Genomic DNA, 25537 nt, shown 5'->3' with positions numbered 1-25537 from the left:
AATATTATTTTTTATTCGATATTAATTTTAAATTGTTATTAAAAATAATATGTTTAATACGATCAATGTGATATGGGAGACTTATTTACAGGATATGTTTTGTCAATATATATATTTTATATAAAAGTAGCATGACTCAGATTAATCTACAAATTAAAAATGAAATTCGATTATAATGGTTGTACGTTTGGTATACTAATTTTTTTTAACATATTTAATTTTATTGGATTATTTGATAATTTATTATCTATATATTACCAATAAAATTAGTGTTGATGATATTTTGTTAAATTAGTTTAAAACTGCTTCATAGTGTGAAAAATTCGATGCTAATACCGTTACAACCAACGCTAGCTGTTTACGCTTATTTAATGCGTTTTCCGGTAAATATGGTATTGTATTTTATGAGAATACTTATAAGTATAGGATTGTATGTATTATTATGTGGTTAATTTATGTATTAATTTTAAAGTCACACGGAGTCACGAATTTAATTGATTTTTATTATAAGCATATAGAAAATAATATGGAGTATATAAGGTTATAAATAAAGGCGAAAGCATAATACTATCAAGGAAGATATAAATGTAAAAATAATTTACTGAGTATTGATATTAAAAATATATTTAAATTTTATGATTTATTTAAATTATTATGCAATATGTATACTAACGATACGAAGGGCATTTCAGACACCAAGAAAAATATTAAAGAGGAAATAAGCCATAATATGTTAATTTGAGGATGATGATTGATATACTTACGATATTTATGTTTTAAAATAACTAATTTTAAGATAAATATGAGTTATATGGGAATAATTAAAATTATGAAAATAAAATTTGTGCAGAATGCAAATGTTTATTACAATTTTGCGATAAACATTAAATAGAGGGCAATCATACAGAAAAATATTGATGAATTATAACTCATATTTGATTTGCTAATGGAATTATATACATATAGATGTATCCTTATATTAAAAGAAATAAAAAATTTATATAGAAAAAAACATTGTTAAAAATAAAAAATTATATTTTATGGTGGTAACTTAAAATAGAAATAATCCATGAAAAGAAATTGGTTAGATTAATATATGCATTAAAATACATATGAATAATCACCCAATTTGGGAGAATATGTGTATTTATCATCAATGTATTCCCTTAATTCAATAACAGATCCCAATCTTTCTGATCTCTTTACTAATTTATACCATTGAGGGTTTTCGGGATGATTATCATGAAACTATGAAAAAAATGTAAAAAATAATAAATATATAAAAGAAATTATTTCAATTTATTGGGAACGAGCAGCATATATTATAAATATGTACATTTACAGAAATATTGTATATTTTTATAAATGATAAAATAAGTGTAACGAAATAAAAAAATCAGAATAAAATAAATGATGAAATAAAATTATTATGTTATAAAAATGTTTATATTGCTTACAGAGTCAACATGAATAATTTCAACATGGTCTTTTTTTTTTGTAATGATATATCCGGATAAGTCAACAACCATGTTGTTTAATCTTCCCGCTGCAATGTCCGAATCAGGATCAACGTCAAATTTGAACAAATTTGCAGTTCTTAGGAGAAGGTTTTCACTGTATTTTCTATTTTTGTTGTGATCATTTATATTTCCTGAAGCCTTGACAATTATAGTTGTGTTATTAGATGTCTACCAAATAAGCAAAAATATATTTTATAAATTATAGTCCAATAATATGAAAATATGACTTATAGAGGGATAAAAGAAAACAAAAATTTCCTTACTTCATGTTTTGCGGAGAAAGCATAAAAATAGTTATGACGCCTCATAAAACCATTTCTATAACGTTGTTGTATCATTAATAAATTTGGATCGTATGCACGGACAACTTTTCCTAAAAAAAGTTATAATTTTGCACCATGTAAATTAAAATATTATGGGAATTAACAATATGGCAAATAAAAATAATATATAGCATTTGCAATAAGACAAGAAATATACATAGTGATGAAACCATATTCAATTGATTAATTAATTATTTTTTATATACCGTTAACAAAGTCACGATTGTATTCTTTTTCGCCATTGGGGTCCCACAAAATTTTTACTATCTCATTATACTAAAGACAAGAAAAAAAAATGTATATATATAATTATTTTAACTTAATTTTATAACTTAAAAAGTTATTCTCGTTAATTCATACCTTATTGGGATAGTGAATTTTAGTATGAATTTTTCCAACGTATTTATCACCTTTACATTTTTTAAAATATAAATTTGTATTGTCACCGTATCTCTCATATAATTTGAAAGTGTAATCGTTTGTAGCATATCGAAGGAACATTCTTTTAGCAGATTTCATAATTTCTTCCGCGTGTTCTTTTTCTTCAGAATTTGCGGAAAGCAGATGCTTATTTTTTTCATATACTTCATTCGGATCATAAATAACAGGATTTTTACTATTTTAAAATTGTAAAGAAAATAATAAATGTATTTATAAGATGGCTTTTTTACTTCTCAAGTAACATGCATTATATATTTGCACAAATATGCACATAATACTCTCATAATGGCACATGTAGTGTGTATAGTTATATTATGCGTTGCTTATTTTCTTACAGGCCCTCAGTTAAAAAAACTTCCCTTGGAACAGAATCGGTTTCAAGAACTTGATTCCTTACATATGGGAATAAGATTAAAATAGCAAAAATGGTTTTCATACACACTTTATTCATTTTGGGTTTGATAAACAAAAAAAATAGTAAACTAAACAATTGGGAACAAAAAAAATAGTAAACTAAACAATTGGGAACAAAAAAAATAGTAAACTAAACAATTGGGAACTAAAAAAATGGAAACCAAAAATTAGAAACTAAACAATTAGAAACTAAACAATTAGAAACTAAGCAATTAGAAACTAAACAATTAGAAACTAAACAATTAGAACCAGAAAAGTTGTATGTATAAATAAACTCGAAGCAAAAGGCTTTCAAAAAATTTACAAAAAATGAATATTTATTTAAAAATAAAGCATAAACATTAAAAAATACATATTTAGATAAATATTTAAATGATAAAATAAAAAAATTTTTTTAAAGATAAATTTAATAAATAATTATTTTATTTGCATGCTTTGGTCATAAATTATTAATTGATCTGTTTTTATTTAATTGTGCTTATTGCAAAGGGGAAGAAATAATATAATTTTTGCACCTAATGAGGAGAAAAATATTATGATCCTAATTTCTAAATATTGTAATATTTAAAAAATTAGTTTTAATTATACATTAATTATGAGAATATATAAGCTTTTGATCTTTATAATCTGTAAAGCTAAAATTATAATTAAAATTTATGAAATGCATACATAAAAAAAAAAACGAATGTTATGTGTTACATAATAACAAGCCAATATCTTGAAGTATAAAACTTGAAAGATAAAATAAAATATATATTGTTTTAATCCAATTTTGATAATATATAACCTGAATATCATCATGATGATATATAAATATATTAACGCATAAATAGTTATTTCAGAAATACATTATAATAATTATATAAAAACAATAGCTTTGTTATTTCTTTCCATTTATTTATTTATTTTCAGTTTTATATGATGCTTTATTTTTAGAATAAAAAATGTCTTTTATTTGTAAATGTTAAAAGATTTAAATTCAATCTGAGAATTATAGTTAGGCTTATGCATGGTTGCAGGATCTACTACCACAATAATAGTAATACAATTCATCATAAAATATATATGGTAGTAAATTGGGTTTTATGTATTTTTTTTTAACAATTTTAGCCGAATTTTATTGAATAATATTTTTTTAGAAAGCTGTTAATTTTATAAAAATTATTTATTGGTATTAATATTAATGCCCATACTTTTTTATAAATTAATACAAATTATAAATTTTTTTTGAATAGCAAAGCATAGTATATATAAAATTTAAAAAAATACAAATAATAAAATAATGAAACATAAAGTTGCAAAATCAAGAAAAATATATGTGCATACATAAAATAAATTTATTTTTTATTTTAATATTCTTAATGTCGATGTGTTCATGTATTATATGCCAAGATTATGCTCTATGAGTTACAATTTCGTTCACTCAATCTACGTTTTGAGTTTGGGGTCGGGGTATATTGTAATTTAATTTTTTATGATTTGACCATATTTTTTGTCTGTAAATGTTGATTAAACACATGAAAATTCCGTATATTTAATCTGCGATGAACCTCAAAAATCAAAATATGCAACCAAAAAAGGGCATAGCCATTAATACGAAAGGGGTCACATAAAATATTTCTTATAAGTTATAATATTTTCACCAAATTCGTTCATATGTATTAAATGTGGCAATATTATAATTTACATTATATTTTTTATTGATAATTGCTGACTAAAAATATATAAAACACCTTATTATTTACTATATAAGACTTGTTATCCCATAGCTATATTGAATTATGGATAGCACAACATATTTCTTTATTTGGTTAAAGGTTCTATTTAGTAAAACTTATAATTTATCCTACAATTACTCTAATTTAAATTGTATTATATCAACTAAACTGTAATAACAACATTATATATGAGGATAGGCATGAATTATAAAATGACTCATTTGGAACAATTGTCTATATTATAATATGCTTTCAAGTTAATAGGCATGTTTTTAATATTAATTAAACATATTACCAATATATAATATGTAATAATAAAATATAGATTCATAGAATATCGATTGAGAATCGACAATACAACTATATCTATAAAAAATGTTTTATGAATCTAACATTTTTAACAATACAATAAAAATATGCTTAGCAATAAAAAACTATAGTATGATGCATGGATATTATCCTTTTAATTTACGACGATATATAGTATCATTTATGGTAATGTTTTAAATCCAAATAATAGAAATTGTTCTATATACTTTAATTTATTTCCCATAAAGGTATAATACTAGATTAATCACTATTAATTTTTTAATTTTATAGCTTTGAGGAATAAATAAATTATATTTTAAAATAGTTAAAAAATAAATATAAAAGTATTAATAAATTTTAATGTTATATTTTTGATATATTTATAAATAATTTGGTATATAAAATTAATGTTATTATTCTAATATATATATAATATTGTATCAATCGACAAGGATGGAAATATTTTAAATTCTGGAAATATATGAATTATATAATAATGTAAAATATATAGAAAAGATATGTAATATTTAATTTACTTGTAAATAATAATATTTATATTAGGTTATTACATATATACGCAATTTATAAATCCATAATTTAATCACATTGTTATTACGAAATAATATATATGCTTTAAAATGTTTATTTTTAAAACAATGAAGCAAGAGAATTACTAATTGCTTTAAAGAATTATTCTTGGGTGCATTAATTATCTCATTGTAACATACAATGATATACCATTATTAACAACAATAATAATATTAGATTAATATATTATTAAATACGAAAAAATAGATTACGTTTATTTGATACATCACATGAGTATAAATTCATTATATATATTATTAAACGGGTGATAAGATTAAAATTTTATGCACACAAGATCATATAAAATATTATAACATTTATTTAAATAAGCTTTAATGTGGTAGTATTAGAATCAACATTACCAAGTATTATAATATTAATTATATTAATAATTATATAATCATCCTAAAAGTATAGATTTTTACATCTAAACCTAAATAGCGTTTTATTATAAAATATACAATACATCATATATGTTTAGGTTATAAGTAAAATGTTCATCTAAAATGGTAAATATGTTGCATTGCTTCTCATATTATAATTCATTATTCTAGCCGAAGTATTAATAGAATTTTAAAATTAAAAACTAATATATTTAAATTAAATTGCACAAACACGATTATATTTATTTTCTTTAAGTTTAAAATATATTTTTTAATCATTTATACATTAAATAATAAGAATGAAACGAATGATACACATTATATATATACTATTACTTAAAAACTAATTTATATTCATATTCATTTTAATTGTAATACCTCGATTAACTTAATTTATACATTATGCTTTTTTAATTTCAAAAATTAGATAAAATATGCACTCAAAACTATTCATTAATTATATTTATATAGAAATAATGTTAATACATAAGCAAAGTTATTACATATTCTAAAATGAATTATTAATTTATATATATTAATTAATGATATTATATGTCATATGTTTAGAAAAAGAAAATATTAAATTTGAATACAAATTGTGTTTTATATTTATTAGAAATAATATGAAAGGTGTAATATTTCACGTTTAATAATAACGTATATTAATAAATGGCATTCAAATAATGCGGTACAAATACATTTTTAACAATTACAATAATAACACATTTCTAATTCTTTATATATTTATAATAATATAAAATCGATGGCATCTTTACTATAAATATAAAGAATTCATAATTCTCTATATAAAGGCGTATAATGATTAGAAAATATGTTTTATTTAAACTCATGAAAGATTACACAAAATTATACCATGAAGCTATTCCGAATATTATTAATAATAGCGATATTTCGCATATGATAAAATGATTCAAACAAATCACAAAATAAAAATACTAATCTAAATTGGAACAAAGTTAATACAAGTTTTATTTCATTATAGTATTGAGAATAATACTAATATTTCGCTTAACTACTGACAGCTTCATATAGAAGGATACGTAATTATATAAATTATTTTGGCATAGTATATAAGTTTTATATAAAAATGATATTATGCCATTTAATATTCAGATTTAAAACATAATTTCATTGCAATGGCTAAGGAAGTGGTAAATGCATTATTTTTAAATAGAAATGTTGTCTTTATTACATACATTATATTTCCTATATATTATTATTAAACTTTATTTTAGTAAAATTTTCATTAATATATATTTTTGTTAAATTTTATACAAATTTTCCTAGTGTAAAATATTTCACGATGTTGATGAGTGTTTTATGGATGACAAGCCTGATTTTAATAAAATAAATAAAATTGGGAATTACATGCAGGACTGCTATAATAATAATCCATCAGAACCACATAAATGTAAAGAGAATCTTCAAGTAATTATAGCTCTATGCTCACATCTATTTATTGAATTACAAAAAATTTCCAATGGGCCACAGAAACGTGAAAATAATGATAACCAATATGTTGAGTACGTTATGATGTGGCTAGGTTATAGATTATTTCAAACAGAAACTTATAATTCAACAATCTTAAGGAATTTTTATAATAATCATTTAATGAAATCGGATATATTTAATAAACATACCGATTTAATAAAGAAAACAGAGCATTTAAAGGAGGTCAATCTTTATTATATGTGGCGATATTATGAGTTATTTAAAGAAGTATGCTATATGACTTTGAAATATTCACCAAATAAACTCGATATGAGAAAAATTCAAAACGATTTTAAAGTTTTTCAAAAGAAGTATAAAATTCTTTATAATAATATTAACGAATGCAATTCATATCTTATTTTATTAAATAGTATAAAAGTAGCATATGGCCAATTTAAAAAAAATCTTATTAAGAATGCTCCAAATCACAAAGTAAAAGAACTACATTCTAATCTTAAAGATCTTAGCCCTAGAATAAAATTAGATAAAGGAGCTACATCTGGATTTATTTCCCGAGGATGCAAAAACGTAAATTCAAAGGCTGTGAACAAACCCTTCAAACCTGGGTCAAAAGTTCCAAAAGCTAAACCAGCGGAATCATCACCACGTCCACGTCAATCACAAAAACCAGAAGAGCCAGCTACAAAATCAGCAGCATCAGGTGAACGACCACCGACATCATCATCACCATCGCTGCAGAAAGTACTACCAGAACCACCACAGGTACCACAGCCACAAGTACAAGTACCTGTACCACCTGCAAAACCAGAATCTACAAAACCTAAAACAGAGGGATCATCACCCTCAAAATCATCACAACCAGCGTTATCATCAGTACCATCGACAGAATTAAAACAACCAAAACTACAACCAACATCACCATCGCTAGAAACACAGCCATCAGTATCGGACACAACGACTCAAAAAGGATCACACGATTCTCAAGGTGTATCAAATGGTGGAGCTGATCCATTACCAAAGCAAGAGAATACATCAAAAGGTCCAGATAGTGACCAACATAATTCACCAGGTCAAATAAAAGAGCAAGGGGGCGATACAACAGATAAACCAGAGCGACCACAAGATGGTCAACAGGAAAATTCAGGCTCTAAACAAGAAAATTCAATTGATGTGCCAAAAAATGATACAGAAATGAAAACCCCCCCACTGAATGTCCCCTCGACAAGTATCAAATCACCAAGTCAAGGAGCACCAGAAGATCCAAAAAAAACGAAAACAGGGGATAAGGATAGTTCTATTCTACCACAAATAAAGGACCAACAAGGAAAATCCTCACCATCTGGGCTGCCTGCAATGCCTTCAAAGGTGTTACAAAATGATAATTCACACCAATCACGTCAAATAACGGATTCACATATTCCTGGAGGTGTATCACCTCCCTCAGTTAGTGAATCAAAGGATACAGACAATATTAAAGAACCTAAAGAAAACAAACAAGGAACTGTAGGGGATGAACAAAAAGATTTAGGAGGGGGAATAGGAAATGAAACGAATCTCCAAAGCAATCCAATCATCCATACCCCAATTCCAGGTACCAATCAAGGAGGTGGATCAGTAGGTTCGGGTAGTGGAATAAAAGGAAATGGAATAACAGGAATAGATGATGGATATGTATTAAAAAAATACAAAAAAATTGTAATTTCAATTATAGTTATTCTAATACCCATTACTTTAACTATTCTGTACAAGGTAAATAAAAGAAAATTATGATGTGTACTATTTTTAAAATATTTCCTCATAAAACACTATTTATTTTTCATAATTTATGTTAGTATTTGTCATTTGGGCGGAGAAAGGAATTGAAAAAAAAAACAAACATGAAAAAGGTTATAAATTCAATTGGAGGAAAAAAACAAATACAAATAATTATAAAATCATCTAATCAAAAAAAGAATACTAAAAAATCTATAAATTCCGTTTATAAGGAAAAATCTCCATCATTAAATATATACAAACTTATGCAGGCTGGTCCTGTGCCGTTTATTAATTTATTTTTTTTGTTGATTTTTTTTGTTTATAAAAGAAAAGACGATTCTTTGGAATTATAAATTCAATTAATAACTTTTATTTTGGGGTCGAAACTCCATAAATTTGAATCAAAAAGTCTATATAAGTATTAAAAATGAAAAATAAGTAAATTAATTTATTAGTATAAATAAACAATGGCTTAATATTGGGAGTATATTAAGGATCATTTATCCTATTTTTATAAAAAAATCAAAATATTTTTTTTATATGAGGAAATGCACTGTAATAAATAATGTGCTATTATTTATGTTGCATTTAAATATTATTTATAAAAATAAAGATAATATATATATATAAATATTAAAAGTACAATAAAATATGTTTAATGAATACGATAAAATAAAGCGTTAGGTTATTATGTTATTTGACTTTCTGGTTTCATATGTATTATTCGTTATGATTTATACGAGATATACTTGAAAGTATTAATATTTTATATTATTTTAATAGAAATAATACATTTATTATTATATATTAAAAGCATATTATATAAATAAAAATACTACATGCCTATCTGTGGAGACCACAAATTTAAAAAAAAACGAAGAAAAAATAAAATATGAAATATTATTAAATAATATTAATATTTAAAAAAATATAAGAAATAAAATTGCATTTCGATGAAAACAATAACGATGATTTGTTAATTGTTTTTGATATGTTTATATATATTGATTTACAACATATATACAGCTAATATTTTATTACCATAATTGATATATATAACTTCTTGTAAACAAACAATAAAACACATAAGCATATAAAGTATCAACCCTGTTGTTAAATGAGCCTTTAAATTATACTGAAGACTTATTTATGCAAAAATATGCAAAATATGCAAAAATATAATTGGGGCTAAATTTGTTACATAAATTTATTTGCTTATAATTAAAATAATGCGTTCTGTACAAGCATGGGGTGTTATTTGAAAAAAACATAAATATAATTTTTTTGCAATTGTATGCTTATATATCAGATGATGAAGTTATTATATATTTATATAAAGATATGTGCAACAAATTAATGGAATAATTTTTATATTTTAAATATTAAAAATAATTTCTTGTATTTAATATGATTCAAATAAAAAAATATTCAGAACAAAGATATACGTTTTTGTGTATTTAGATTATATGTTACGCATTTCTTTTAATTAAAATATAAAAATGGTGTACTCTTATGAGAAATTAATATTTATTTAAAAAAAATAATATAATATTTATATCCATAAGCACTTTTAATGAATATAAGAAGCTTACTACACGGTTATAGATTAATTAGTTCGATTGAAAATGACAAAAATAATAAATGAAATAAATATCATATTCATTTATTCATAAAATTTTGAACAATAAATTAATCAATATGAAGTTATCATCATTATTTCAAACACATATATGACTTTATTTATTTAATGAGTCAAGTTGAAAATGATAACCAGTATTTTAAAATATGTTTTGTTATCAATTATGATTTGCTCTTTTGAATATACCCAAAATGTAAGTTACACATTATTTTCTTTTATTAATCACATTTCATTACAATCTTCGTATCTGTTTGTTTTACAATAACCTTATATTATTGTTTCATATACTGGTAAGATACGTATGCTGAGGAAACAATTAAAATTATTATATATATATTAATAAATATTTCATTTCTTTTCAGGAATTATACTATGCAAACGAGAGAAGCATATACCTTCAGAGTAGTGTAATAAATTTTAGAAATAATAGGACATTAGCAGATGCAGATAATCAATTCGATTTAAATCATTTTTACGAATCAGCTTTGGATTTTGTAAATGTATATAATGCCTACAATGATGATGACAAAGAAATGGCATGCCTTCTAAATATGATAAATTCACATGTAAATAAGAATAAAGAAAATAATACATTACCAAATTTAAATAATATAAGTGAAGAAGCGAAAAAGTTAATATATGAACTTCAAAATGAATTAGAAGAAGCAAAAAAAGAGCTTGAAAATTTAAGGAATGGCAAATTAGAAATACAACCGATACAAGATAAAAACATAACAGAACAAGATGAATATAATTCTGTATCAGAACATGAAGGCATTAAACAATTGGAAAATGAAGAAAATTTCTTGGAGATTAAAGGTGATAATTTTGAAGATAAATATTGTGAAATTATATCAAGTAATAATTATAAGAAAATAAAAACGAATCAAAAGTTAATAGAATCAGGACGAAAATGCATCATGGCGAGTTTGACATATATAGTATCTTGTATTTTGTATATTAGCGCAGGATGGAGTGGGTTTACAATAATGCATGTACCGTATATAGCTTCTATATTTATTAAATGGTACAAATTTATTAAATTAGAAATAAAAAAAAAACAATATACATAATGTTATAATAACCACTCTTTGTTATTATGTTTTATTATACTTGTTTATATAATTAAAAATCATATATTTAATATTTTATGGAATATAGGTTACAACTTTATATTTTATAGAATAACGAAATTTTATTTAATTGGTTTTTTTAGTAGTATATATTTTTTAATTTAAAATATAATGAATATATCTTTATTTAGTGTTTTCCAAAACTTATTTATCCTTATTTCCGTGCATATATATTATATATTAATTGATTTTGAATTTATTCATTTTTAGCTAATATTTATAATTATTTAAATAAACTTAATATAAATGCATTTGTTAATAAAATTATAAGCTATATTGGTGATTCAAATTTAAGTTTAGAGCTACGTTTTAAGGAACCAATATTTTAGATCGGGGGGTCTGTACTATGGGCTATATTTTTGTTCTATGAATCGATGCTTTGGGTTAAGACGATATTTTTATTAATTTGTTTATAATTTGATCATATTTATTTGTCTATAAATGTTGACCAAATATATTACCATCCCTGTATGTTTAATCTAGAGATGATGTCTAAATATGCAATTTTAAAACGTAATTTCATTACAATGTCTATGGAAGTGGTAAATAAATGATTTTTAAATAGAAATATTCTCTTTCGATTCCATACATTATATTTACTATATATTATATTAAACTTTATTTTAATAAAGTTTTCATTAATACATATTTTTATTAAATTTTACTAAATTTTTCTTAGTCTAAAATATTTATAAAAGCTGATATCCTCTTTGAGGAAGGAAAACTTATCTTAAATAAAATAAATAACATAAAAGGACCATACATACAAAGTTGCCCTTATGATGGATCATTAAAAAAAAATGTAAAACCGATCTTGAAGGAATTCTCGCTCTATGGTCACATTTATTTACTGAATTGCTCAAAATACCTCAACGTACACAAAAAAGTGAAAACGCTAATAACCAATATGTTGAATACGCTATGTTATGGCTAGGTTATAGATTATTTCAGACATAAAGTTATGGCTCATCAACTTTAAGTGATTTTTATAATAATTATTTAATGAAATCGGATGTATTTAATAATCATAACAATTTAATAACTAAAAAAAGACATTTGAAGGTTGCCAATATTTATTATATAAGTAGATATTATCAGTTATTTCAACAAACATCTTACATCACTATGAAATATTCAAAAGATAATCCCAATACGCAAGGGATTAAAAACGATTCTACCAATTTTTATAATAAGTATATAAGTCTTTATAATGATATTAACGAATGTGATTCATACTTTAATTTATTAAATACTTTAAAGACACAATATAAAAATTAAAAAAAATATATTATTAATATTAACCGAAATCGTTGTCATATTAAAAGTGCAGTGACTTCTAATTTAAAGATCTTCCTTCTCTAAAGCGATCAAAAAAAACGATTACAGTTGGATTTAATTGTGAAGAATGCGAAAAAATAAATTCAAATGCTGAGAAAAAAAAAACCAAGCCTGCACCAAAAGTTCAAGAACCTCTAAACCCTAAACCAGTGGCATCACCATTTTCACCACATCTACCTTCAAAACCAACAACTGTAACATCACCACCTATACTACCAAAAGGACCTGCAAATCCCACACAACAAACCCAGCTATAATCACAGTCACAATCATCTTTACAACCACAGTCGACCACATCGCTCCCTCCGCAAACCGATGCATCTACTCAAAAAACAACTGTCCAAATAAATGTTCAATTGTTAAAATCGCCAAATTCTGACTCCATTTCGAGAACCCCCTGGAATATAATTCCAACTACATGGAATGGATCAGGGGATTGTAAACCTAAAATAAATTTGATGAGTGCCACATATTGTGTTGCACATCTGAGCAGTGTAGTTTAACTGGAGTTTCGGTTACACTTATTTTAATACCCATTATTTTATTAATTGTGTATAAGGTAAATAATAATATAATTATTAAATACTGCACTATTAAAAAATTTTCATTATTGTAAAAGATTATAAATTTCATATATTTTTATGTTAGTATTTGTCATCTGTATGGAGAAAGGAAATAAAGAGAAAAAAAAACATGAAAAAGGTTATAAATTCAATTGGGGGAAAAGACCGATGAAAATAATTATAAAATCAGTTGACATGAAAAAAATGGAAACTTCTGTTATAAACCCCGTTCGAAGAAAAAAAAAATCATTATTAAATATATACAAACTTATGCAGGCAGATCCTGTACCATTTATTAATTTATTTTTTTTGTTGATTTTTTTGTTTATAAAAGAAAGCACAATTCTTTAAAATTATAAATTTAATTAACTTATATTTGAAGTCGAATTTAAAAAATGTATAAATTTAAAAAATAGTAAATAGTAAATTTGTCTATTAATATAATTAATTTTTATAAAAGGGAGCCGGGTTAAGGCTCCATTTCATATTTTATAATAAAACATAAAATAAATTTTCTATATAATGGAATTCTCTATTATAACAGGGTTATAATATTCCGTTTTCAATTATTATTTATAAAAGTTAAAATATTTTATTGTTTAAATAAAAAAGGCGTATTAACATTTGTTAAAGAATATGATGAAAAAAAAAATAATGCCATTAAATATATTTCTTTTTTCGATTTGGAATAAAATGAATTTGTATCCTTTTCATTAAATTGGTTATATATGTATTATTTTTTGTGATTTGATATGGAATTTTATTTTGTTTGGATTAAATTTGAAAGCATGAATGTTTTGTACCATTTTAATAGAAATAATAAACATGATGTTGTATATTCTGAGATATATTTATAAATAAAATAAATTATTACATACCAGTCGGTGAAAAAAAAAATTTGCAAAAAAACGGTAAATAAAATATAATAAATTAAAAACCATTTAAATATAAATAACAACGACGATTTTTTTATGTTTTCATTATATGTTTGTATTTATTCATATAAAAAAAAATATATGTATCTAATATTTTATTATTTAATTGATGCTTATTAATTTGTTCGTATGTAAACAATAATAGAAAAATATAAGTTTATAAATATACAACTTACAACCGTATCAATAAATATACCAATATATTATAAATTATATTAAAAAACAATTTGTATAACAAATTTCAAAAAAATATTTTTTATAGAAAAATTATTATATACATATATTTTTTTTACAATTAAAATATTAAAAATGTTGTATTTTTAGAGAAAAATTAATATTTATTTGAAAAAACAAATAATATAATATTTATATCCATAAATGCTTTTAATGAATATGACGAAGCTTATTACAACAGTTACATTAATTAATTCTATAGAAAACGAAAAAAATTAATAAATGAAAAAATACAATAGTTTTTCATGGATATATTTATTCATTCATATATTTTGAACAAAAAACAAATAAATATGAAATTATCATGAATATTTGAAATTACATATATTACTTTATTTGTTTAATGAATAAAGCTTAGAATGAGAACCCGTATTTCAAAATATGATTTTTTTTCCAATTATTATATGTTTTTTTGAATATGTCAAAAAGGTAAGTTACATACTATTTTATTATTGTTTCCGTATCTATTTTTTTACATTAACCTCATATTATTGTATTATATATTGGCAACCAAACTCATGTTAAGTTAAAGAACCAATTAAAATTAGTCATATATATGTTAATGAACATTTCATTTCTTTGCAGGAATTACACTTTATAAACGAAGGCATATACTTTGAAAGAAATATAATAAATTTTAGAAATAATAGGACATTAGCAGATGCAGATAATCAATGCGATTTAAATAAATTTTATGAATCAGCTTTGAGTCTTGCAGATAAACTTAATAATTATAATGATGGCGACGGAGAAATAACAAATATTCAAAATTCTATAGATTCACAAATAAAAAATCATAAAGAAAATAATACATTACCCAATTTAAATAATGCAGATAAAAAAACGAAAAAATTAATTTATGAACTACAAATAGAATTCGAAGAAGTAAAAAAAGATCTTGATAATAAAAGAAATAACGAATTAGCAACACAACTGATACAAAATAAAAAAATAATCAAAAAAGATAAAAATATTTCTGTATCAAAAAATGACCATTTTAAACAATTGAAAAATTATGAAAATGTTTTGCTGAGCGACGATGATAGTTTTGAAGATTATAATATGAAAGATTATATTTTGGAAGATTATAATTTGGAAGATTATTATTTGGAAGATTATAATTTGGAAGACGAAAAATCTAAAAGTTACCCACGTTCACGTCCTGATAAATACTTAATTAAACGAAAGTTAAAATCATTAACAAAAAAATTACTTTTGATACTTTGGTCATTTATAGCTACTACTATTGCGATATACACAACAGGATTTTGTATATTTGGAGTACGGTATATAGTGTCTCTGCATTACTTGATTAAATACGCGAAGAAAATCCATAAATATAGCTCTGAATTAAGAAAACCATATAGAAGATAACCATTCTTTATTATGTTTTATTATATTTGTTTAAGTGATTAAAAATATTATATTTAATATTTGATGGCATAAAAGTTACACTTTTTATGTTCTATAGAATAATTAAATTTGATTTAAATGTTTTTTTCATTATTATATATTTTTAATTTAATATATAATCATGTTATCCTTTGTTTGAGTTTGTCAAAAACCCATTTATTCTTATTTCTATGCATATATATTATATATATTGATGAATTTTGAATTTACTCATTTTTAGTTAATATTTATAATTGTTTTAAATAAACTTAATTTAAACACATTTATTAATAAAATTATAAGCTATATTGAAGATTTATGTTCAGGTTTGAAGTTTCGTTTTGGGGGGCTCGTATTTGGGGTCAAGGTTCTATACTATGGGTTATTATTTTGTTTTATGGAATCTGTGTTTTGAATTAGGATTATATGTTTATTAATTTATTATAATTTGATCATATTTATTGGTCTATAAATGTTGATCAAATATATTTATTATCCCTGTATGTTTAACATTGAGATGAAGTTCAAATATGCATCCAAAAAAGGGGAATAGCCATTAGTATGAAAGGGGTCACATAACATGCTTTCCATAATTTATAATACTGCCACATAATTAGTTCATATATATTAAATGTGGGAATATTATAACTTCACATTTTATATTTTATTGTTAATTTTTGGTTAACTATATATAAGAACCCTTATTATTTATTATATAAGACTTGTTTATCTGTGGTTATATTGAATCATGAATAACACTGTATGTTTCTTTATTTGATGAAACATTTTATTTAGTAAAACATCTTATTTGTGTCGTTATTTTAATTTAAATTATAACATTCTTCAAACGAACTATAATAATAAAACTATATACGTAGCCATAAATTAAATAAAACATCTTTTGAATAATTGCCTACAATATAGTACACCTTCAGGTTAATATGTGCTTTTAAGATTAATTAAACATATTACAATATATAATGGGCAATCACAAAATATATATTCTTAAAATATCGATCGAGATTCGACAATACAACATGCATATAAGGTATATTTTATTCTTCTGGCATTTTTAGTAATGCATAAAAAATACACTATAGATATATGAATAATGAATTTATAAATTGTAAATATGTATAATATTCACTTTTTTTCATTTCAATACTTTGCATTTATATTAATGTTATAATTTATACTGACATAAATTATCTATCCTTATATAAATTTAAAAACTTATAAAAGACAGAATAGAACATATTCAATATAATTAAATTTTTAAAAAACCATGATATATAGAGGTTTTAAAACTATATATATTGTTCTATTTCACGAATATTAACTATTTAATATATAAATAATTGTTAAATCTTATTTAAAATATAAAAAGAAATAAACTTATTATTATCATTCCATTTTCTCTTAAATTACCACTTTTATAATATTAAAATAAATTATGGTTGATAATTATAAAGTTTAAAAACAATACAACATGAGTTACGATTTTAGGTTAATATTGATACATATAACCTAAAATATGTTACGTATTGAACATTTTATAATATCATATCAGTTAGTTTATAATGGGCACTATGGAATTGTTAATATTATATTTATCGACAACTTTAACATCACAATGTCATAATAAAGTATACTTATCTAAAAATTGTAATAAATAATTTAATCTTACATGCATACAGTTTTAGTCATATCACGCCTTTAAGAATATATATAATGAATCTATACCCATATAGTGTATCAAATAAGCATAATATATTTTTCGCGTTTAGTAGCATACTAATTCATTATTATTACTATTATTATTCTTGCTGATATATCATTGTATGCTACAATGAGATGATTAATGCCCTCAAGAGGAATACTTTAAACCAATGCATAATATTTCCATGTTTCATAGTTTTTAAATAAAGTATTTTAGAATATATATTATTTCGCAATAACAATTTATTTAAATTATATATTTGAGAGTTTGTATGTATATAATAACCTAACATAAATATTATTAATTAAAGAAAATTTGTTATTATGCGCCCTTTAGGTAAAATTAATATTTAATTATATGAAGTTTTTACAATTAAACAATATTTCAATATTAGTTATTGGTAAGGTATTTATTAGATTATATGTATAGGTATATTATAATTACGGCATTGTATCTATCATATTATTTATAATTATTGAACAAAATATGATACATATTTTATTAATTTATACTTCGAAACTATGAAATTTTAAAATCGGTAGTGATCAATCTAATATAAATCTTTATAGTAAATAAATTAATATATTTAGAACTAATTACATCCATAAAATATTAATATATAAAATTTATGTGTATGGAAATGCTTGGATGTAAAAAAGTTATTGCGCACTTTAAATTGTATTTTAACATTGTAGGTAAATAAAACGATGTATTCATTATATAATGCCTATCTATAAAATGTAATAATATAACTTATTTTGTATGTATTATAATTTAAATAAAGAATTATTTTCTATTTATTAAAAATCATATTAAAAGTTGAAATATGTAGCAGGGAATAGTAACTAACACATATACATTAATGACATGTAAATGATGAGATAAATTTCCTTTTAATAATCCTACTAATATTAAATTTCTTATTTTTCTATATATTTACTGTATATAATAATGGGAACATCTATGTTAAAACACACACTACAGTTGCTTCATATATGTGTGAAAAAATATAAATATAAGATATATACTTATTTAAATTGATAATATAATGTGACTATTTTGTTTATTATTAATAATCATTATATTTCATATATGCATATATATATAACCCAAAATGTTTTAGGCATATTTAATTTAGTAATGTTATTGCATTATTATTTGATATTAGTTTATATTTTAAAAATATAAGTTTAAATGTGTATAATAATTATATATAGAGGGCAATTATATCAAATATTGTAATGTATTATATATATTAACAAATATGATATTCCATAGTCTGGTGATTAAAACACTATACTGTTATAATGAACACAGATGTGGTAAATACAATTTTTTTAAATAAAAATGTTTCCTTTTATATTCTTGAATATTATAATACCTATAAAATATCACTAATTTCATTTTAATAATAATTTCATTAATACGTATTTTTATTAAATTTTAAAAATTTTTATTAGTGTAAATTATTTATTAAAGTTGATGAGCTTTTCATCGAGGGGAAGGTCAAAGAAGATGCATTTAATAATAGCTCATATACAAATTTTTGTGATAAAGGAGCATGCAGCACAAATTATGATAGAATTGGTGCCTTATGCGAATATTTACTTACAGAATTATCAAAATTTGATAAAAAGGAAAAGGGCAGTAATAATGATGCTAATCAAAATTATGAATACGTTTTTATGTGGCTAGCAGCCAAATTTCGTGAGATATCTCGTGACACTTCCTTCAGTATAAGTGATTATTATGAGGATGCTATAGTTCAATCTGGAGGTAACTTTAATTGCTGGGACAAATTAGATAGTAAAAAATATTTGAAGGGTAGTAATATTTCTGTTATGTCTGCATTTTATTATTTATTTATAAATATATGTAATGCACTGGTGGGAAATGAAATATCCAATTTCAGTCTAAAAAAATTTAAGGATTATGATTATGAATATTATAGAAAGTATAATTTAATTAATTCAGATGCTTCTTATTGTGGTACATATATTCAATTATTGACTGATTTAAAAAAAACATATGACGAATATAGAAACTTAGCTATTGAGAAAATCCCAAAAGATTATAATATACTTTCTTTAACTTGTTCCCCATTAATTAATAAAGATAATCATCCCGATTTACAATTAAACAGTCATGGATGTATACAATTGCATGAATTTTTGGGCCAAGTTCGCAAAAAACCTAAATCAAACCCCCCATCGAGTGAATCAAAATCACCACCAAATGGCTCAGAAACTAAAAAGGAAAGCCAGCCATCAAATATTGGTGAAGAATTAAATTTTGAGAAAATTAAAGATTATTCTGTACAAATTTTCGATAAATATAGTCCACAATTTATTCATACCGCTACTAGGATTGAGAATCACATACGCGATATGGTAAGATATAATTTTATTAATATTGTTGGTATAGGTTCCAAATATATAAAAGCTATAGAAAATGTAAAATTGCCAAATTTTCAGATTCTAGGACCAAATAATAAAGAAAAAGAATCTGAAAAATCAAAAAAAGAAAAAGTAGAACCTCCAACACCACCACAAACTACTGGGGAAACCACAGTATGTTCGGATAATATATTATCAAAAGTATTGAATGTCCCAGGATGTAATTTAATTGGATTAAATAGAAATATAACAAGATTGCTGTCATTTAAATTTGAAGGAAATAAAGTAGCTATTATAGTTCTCACAGTTGTTTCAATAACTATTGTTTTAGCAATTATGTATTGGGTAAATAGTAAAAAGTTTACTAAATAAAATATTTAAAAAATATATAAATCTACATAGTTTATGATATATAAAAAACAAATAATTATATATTTTTACTGTTTTTATATTAGTATTTATATTATGGATGTGGAAAACCCATGAAGAAGAAAAAAATGGGAAACAAAATTATAAATTTAGTTGATGAAAAAGGAAGGGCAAAGAGAATTATAAGCCCAATTGATCGGAAAAGGGGTGTAAAAACAAATATGGATTTAGATTATGAAGAAAAAAAAACAATAGTTATTATAAATCCATATGATGAAAAAAATATATCAATACAAAGAATAAAACCTCCCTCTCTCAAAATAACATTATTAAATACATACAAACATATATATGTTAATCCTTCTCCATTTATTAATTTATTTTTTTTGTTGATTTTTTTTATCTATAAAAGAAAACGAGATACCATAAATGATAAATTTAATTAATATTTTATATTTTTTGTAATATTCAGATGCTTATGGTACTATATTTAAAGTAAACTTTAATATATGACAATAATAAACAATTAAATTCGTTTATTTATATTATTATAGGTAAATGAACTCATAAGTATAATTAAAAAATATATTTATATAATTATAATATATATATAAAGATGATGTTGTTAGAATGGTTCATTCAATTTTCAATTTATTTATATAATTATAAAAATGCAAACAATATTAATATAATGAATGACAAAAAAACATATTTTTTATAAATTATTTATTATTGAAAAAATTAATAATAAAATCTGAAAAAAATATAAACAATGACACTATAAATTCTTGTCATAGATGCATACAATTGTTTTCTATAAATATTCAGTAAAAAATTATATATGATACTTTCTAACATAGATACATAAGTATTTGTTTTATTGAATGAATGATAAATCAATAAAATATAAGAGTGCATTATAAAAGTATCAATGTTACATATATTGTTAATGATAAATTTGGGGATATACGGGTTTATATTTTAAAAGACTGGATCGATGGAGAAAGGGTTAAAGACTCAATTATATTAAATGTCTTTTATTATTCCATATTAGTATGTGTTATATTATCCGTTCTTAGTGAATTGCAACTTTTTTAATATAAAATAGAATTATTTTATCTTAGGATTTTTAATAAATTACTTGAATCATATACATTGATAACTATAGAAGTAAAATATATATGATAAAATGAGCAACGGATAATATTTAGAGAATATTATATATATAAAAAGAGAAATTATTTTATTTTGTCCTCTCAAAGCACAATATAATAATCTATTTACACATATTTTTATGTTATACTATAAAATGTGCATCAATGCTTATTTAGTATTAAATATTTAATATTACTAAGTATTATTTTAAAAATGGTTTTCATTCAAAGACTTATTTAAGCTTAAAATGGCTCAATAATATGGTTTCAGTACTAATTGTTGTTTTAAACCGTAGAAAATATGCTCAAAATATATTATAAAATAGCCCAATATGGTATATTTCTAAATTGAAGTATATAGGATTAAAAATAAAGTTATTGAACACATTAAAATCAGCTATGAATTTAACTATATTAAATAAAAATAATATAAATTTATTTCATTTGAATAGAAAATGGAGTATGTAACTTAATTTTAAAATACTATAATCTTAGAAAAATTTATACTATATATAAGAAACAAGTATATAAAAATGTAATATATCATATCAAATAACTATTTATATACTTTTAAGGATTATAGTAATAATAGAATTTTTTGTATAAATGTATCATATATACATATGATAAAAGTATATTAAGCAACTCTCCATTTAAGGTAATTTAGATAATGCCATAAAATAAGTATAGGATGTTTAACGAAATATAATTGGTATCCAAAGAGCTTAAATAGATACAACAAATATTTACGTAATATATATAAATATTATTATCCCTCATAATCTCCAAATTATGGCAAAATATAATATTGAGGATCTGGTATACAATTTTTTAAATAAAATATTTTCTTAGCATGTGTTTTATATGTTGTATCGCCCATAAATTATATTAATTTTCATTTTATTAGCATTTATACTAATACGTTTTTTGTTTAATTCATAAAATATATTTGTAGTATTATGACATTTATGCGATCAATGACTATTTTTATGAGACGGAGGACGGTCAATTAATAGTTGATAATTCACATGAATCAATCCACGATTATTGTCATTACACGAATAACTCAGGAAAAATCAATTGTCATAATTATCTTGAAATGACGAATTGTAGTGTTATTTATTTGCTAAAAAATTTAAAGAAGTATGGTTTAGAATATGATAAATTTGCCGAATACGCTATTTTATGGTTAAGTTATATACTAGATCAAAAGCAAAAAGATAAATTAACCGATTTAAATAAATTTTATACTGATCATATAGTAAATAATGAGTGTTATAATAATAAAATAAAAGATGATGATGAAATAACTTATAAGAAAATTATAGATACAAATAATGATTTGATGAATATGAATATTAATGAAATATCTAAATTTGATCGCCCATTTAATATATTATTTAATTTGTATTATACATGTAATCGTGATTTTTGGAATTGCGAAAAAAATTTGGGATATGCTAACTCGTTTGTTAGTGAATTTGAAAAACTTAATAATGATTCCAATATTAATGGAAATGATTCATACAGAAAATTATTGTCTACATTATCAAATGATTATAACAATTTAAAAAAAATATATTATGATAAAAATAATTCTTGCGATCTTCCATCTCTTTCACAATTAAACCTCCCAAAAAGTTCTATAGAAAATTCTTTAGACGTTCCTGGAAAAGATTCTGAACAAACATTGGGACAGCCATCTTATAATATTAAGGATGTGGTATACAATTTTTTAATTAAAATATTCTCTTACTATGTGTTTTATATGTTGTATCGTCCATAAATTATATTAATTTTCATTTAATTAGCATTTATATTAATACGTTTTTTTATTTAATTCATAAAATATATTTGTAGTATAAAGAAATTAATACGATCGATGGCTATTTTAGGGAGGATACTAATGGTAAATTAATAGTTAATGATGCAGACAAATCAATCGACAATTATTGTCATTCCTGGTCTGGCTTAGGAAAAGACAATTGTCATAATTATCTTGAAATGACTAATTGTAGTGTTATTTATTTGCTAGAAAATTTAAAGAAGTATGGTTTAGGACATGATAAACTTGCCGAATACATTATTTTATTGTTAAGTTATAAACTAAATCAGCATTCAAAACATAGTGGCACCAATTTAAATGATTTTTATACTGATCATATAGAAAAAAATGATGATTGTAATAATAAAATAAAAGTTAATGGTCTGACTTGTAAGGAAATTATAGATAAAAAAAAAGTTTTGATGAATAATAATGAAATATCTAAATTTAATTATCCATTTAGTATATTATGTTCATTGTATAAAGGAATTAAAAAAAACAGACTGGATTGCACAAAATATTCGATTCCTGCTAATAATTTTGCTATTGAATTTGAAAAACTTAATAATGATTCTAATATTAATGGAAATGATTCATACAGAAAATTATTGTCTACATTATCAGATGATTATAACAATTTAAAAAATAAATATGGTAATGATGAATCTTGCGGTTTTCCAACCCTTTCACCGGTAAAAACATCATCAAGTTCGTCGATAGCAGGCAAATTAATTCCAGGTTTATCGACATTTGCAATACCAGCTTTCTTGGGAATTGCTTATAAGGTAAATAATAAGGAATTAAAAACTATAATATTTAAATTATATTTTTGTGATTCCTTATATGAGTTTATGAAAAAATATATAATAATTTCCCCATTTTTATGTTAGTATTCATTATTTGGAATTGATAAACTATTTCAAAGACAATATATAAGAAAAAAATTAAAAAAAGTAAAGAAGAAAATGAATAATTATATATGATTCGAAGAACAGTGATTATTCCAGGAATAGTAATAATAATTGATATATGTTAAGAATATGTCTATTTGGAAACAAGTCATTTTTGACGATATTTTTTAACGATAATTTTTGGGTTTATAAGAACATTTAAATAATATAATCAATAAAATATAAAACTAATATGCATATTATTGCATGTTTTTATTGTTTTTGTATAATTTTTATATGATTTTTATGTTGCTGGTCAGGGTTAAGGTTATGTACTACATTACATTTAATTTGTATAATTTTTAATAATATTTCTTGTTTATATAAAAATGATTTAAAAAAATACAAATAAAATAATGAAACATAAAGTTGTAAAATCAAAAAAATATATATGATTAAATTTTTTTCGATTCTAATATTCTTGATACCGAGGTGTTTATGTTTTATTGACCAAGGTTGTGTATTATGAGTTATTATTTTGTTCACTGTATTTGCGTTTTGAGTTAGGATTCGGAGTATATTATAATATAATTTTTTATAGTTTTATAATATTTTGTGTCTATAAATGTTGATAAAATATATTTACCATTCCCGTATGTTTATTCTCGATATTATGCCTAAATACGCACCACAAAAAGGACATGCCCATTAATATGAAAGGGGCCAAATAAAATATTTCTTATAAGTTATAATACTTTCACTAATTCGTTTATATATATTAAATGGGGAAATGTTATAATTTCACATTTTATATTTTATTGGTAATTTTTGGCTAACTATATATAAGACCCCTTATTATTTATTATATAAGGCATGTTAACCCCATAGCTATATTGAATCATGAATAACACTGCGCTTTCTTTATTTGATGAAGCATTTTATTTAGTAAAACATATTAATTGTGTCATTATTATTTTGATTTAAATTGTATTTTGAACCGAAGAATATAATAATGTTATATATGA

At 22.5% G+C, this 25537-nt stretch overlaps 6 protein-coding genes and 1 pseudogene across 6 annotated transcripts, besides 1 other annotated feature; 6 read left to right on the top strand and 1 right to left on the bottom strand.

Moving 5' to 3' along the window:
* Nucleotides 1-1101: 1101 nt before the first annotated feature.
* Nucleotides 1102-2735, bottom strand: PVVCY_0300120 (fam-a protein; the record flags this gene model as incomplete). Its single annotated transcript, XM_008628222.1, has 6 exons — nucleotides 1102-1248; nucleotides 1458-1688; nucleotides 1784-1893; nucleotides 2050-2119; nucleotides 2204-2459; nucleotides 2620-2735. 6 exons carry the CDS (start codon nucleotides 2733-2735, stop codon nucleotides 1102-1104), a joined length of 930 nt encoding a protein of 309 aa, XP_008626444.1.
* Nucleotides 2736-6853: 4118 nt separating this feature from the next.
* Nucleotides 6854-9277, top strand: PVVCY_0300110 (CIR protein PIR protein; the record flags this gene model as incomplete). Its single annotated transcript, XM_008628221.1, has 3 exons — nucleotides 6854-6868; nucleotides 7005-8918; nucleotides 9002-9277. The coding sequence occupies 3 exons, from the start codon at nucleotides 6854-6856 to the stop codon at nucleotides 9275-9277; spliced, it is 2205 nt and encodes a 734-aa protein (XP_008626443.1).
* Nucleotides 9278-10687: 1410 nt separating this feature from the next.
* PVVCY_0300100 (fam-b protein) lies at nucleotides 10688-11636 on the top strand (the record flags this gene model as incomplete). Its single annotated transcript, XM_037634659.1, has 2 exons — nucleotides 10688-10756; nucleotides 10926-11636. 2 exons carry the CDS (start codon nucleotides 10688-10690, stop codon nucleotides 11634-11636), a joined length of 780 nt encoding a protein of 259 aa, XP_037490091.1.
* Nucleotides 11637-12166: 530 nt separating this feature from the next.
* On the top strand, nucleotides 12167-13537 carry PVVCY_0300090 (annotated as a pseudogene).
* Nucleotides 12167-13537: a sequence feature (PIR protein CIR protein, pseudogene).
* Nucleotides 13538-15147: 1610 nt separating this feature from the next.
* Nucleotides 15148-16140, top strand: PVVCY_0300080 (fam-b protein; the record flags this gene model as incomplete). Its single annotated transcript, XM_008628216.2, has 2 exons — nucleotides 15148-15195; nucleotides 15352-16140. 2 exons carry the CDS (start codon nucleotides 15148-15150, stop codon nucleotides 16138-16140), a joined length of 837 nt encoding a protein of 278 aa, XP_008626438.2.
* Nucleotides 16141-19185: 3045 nt separating this feature from the next.
* Nucleotides 19186-21089, top strand: PVVCY_0300070 (PIR protein CIR protein; the record flags this gene model as incomplete). Its single annotated transcript, XM_037634653.1, has 3 exons — nucleotides 19186-19200; nucleotides 19339-20619; nucleotides 20730-21089. The coding sequence occupies 3 exons, from the start codon at nucleotides 19186-19188 to the stop codon at nucleotides 21087-21089; spliced, it is 1656 nt and encodes a 551-aa protein (XP_037490090.1).
* A 1500-nt stretch (nucleotides 21090-22589) lies between these two features.
* Nucleotides 22590-24605, top strand: PVVCY_0300060 (PIR protein CIR protein; the record flags this gene model as incomplete). The annotated part of the gene is made up of 4 exons (XM_008628214.2): nucleotides 22590-22616; nucleotides 22753-23520; nucleotides 23658-24407; nucleotides 24513-24605. 4 exons carry the CDS (start codon nucleotides 22590-22592, stop codon nucleotides 24603-24605), a joined length of 1638 nt encoding a protein of 545 aa, XP_008626436.2.
* Between the last annotated feature and the right edge of the window lie 932 nt (nucleotides 24606-25537).

The sequence above is a fragment of the Plasmodium vinckei genome, assembly GCF_900681995.1.
Source record: "Plasmodium vinckei vinckei genome assembly, chromosome: PVVCY_03".
In the NCBI taxonomy this organism is placed as follows: domain Eukaryota; phylum Apicomplexa; class Aconoidasida; order Haemosporida; family Plasmodiidae; genus Plasmodium; species Plasmodium vinckei.
Note: the sequence above shows the minus strand (reverse complement) of the source record. Positions and strands in the feature narration are given on the sequence as shown.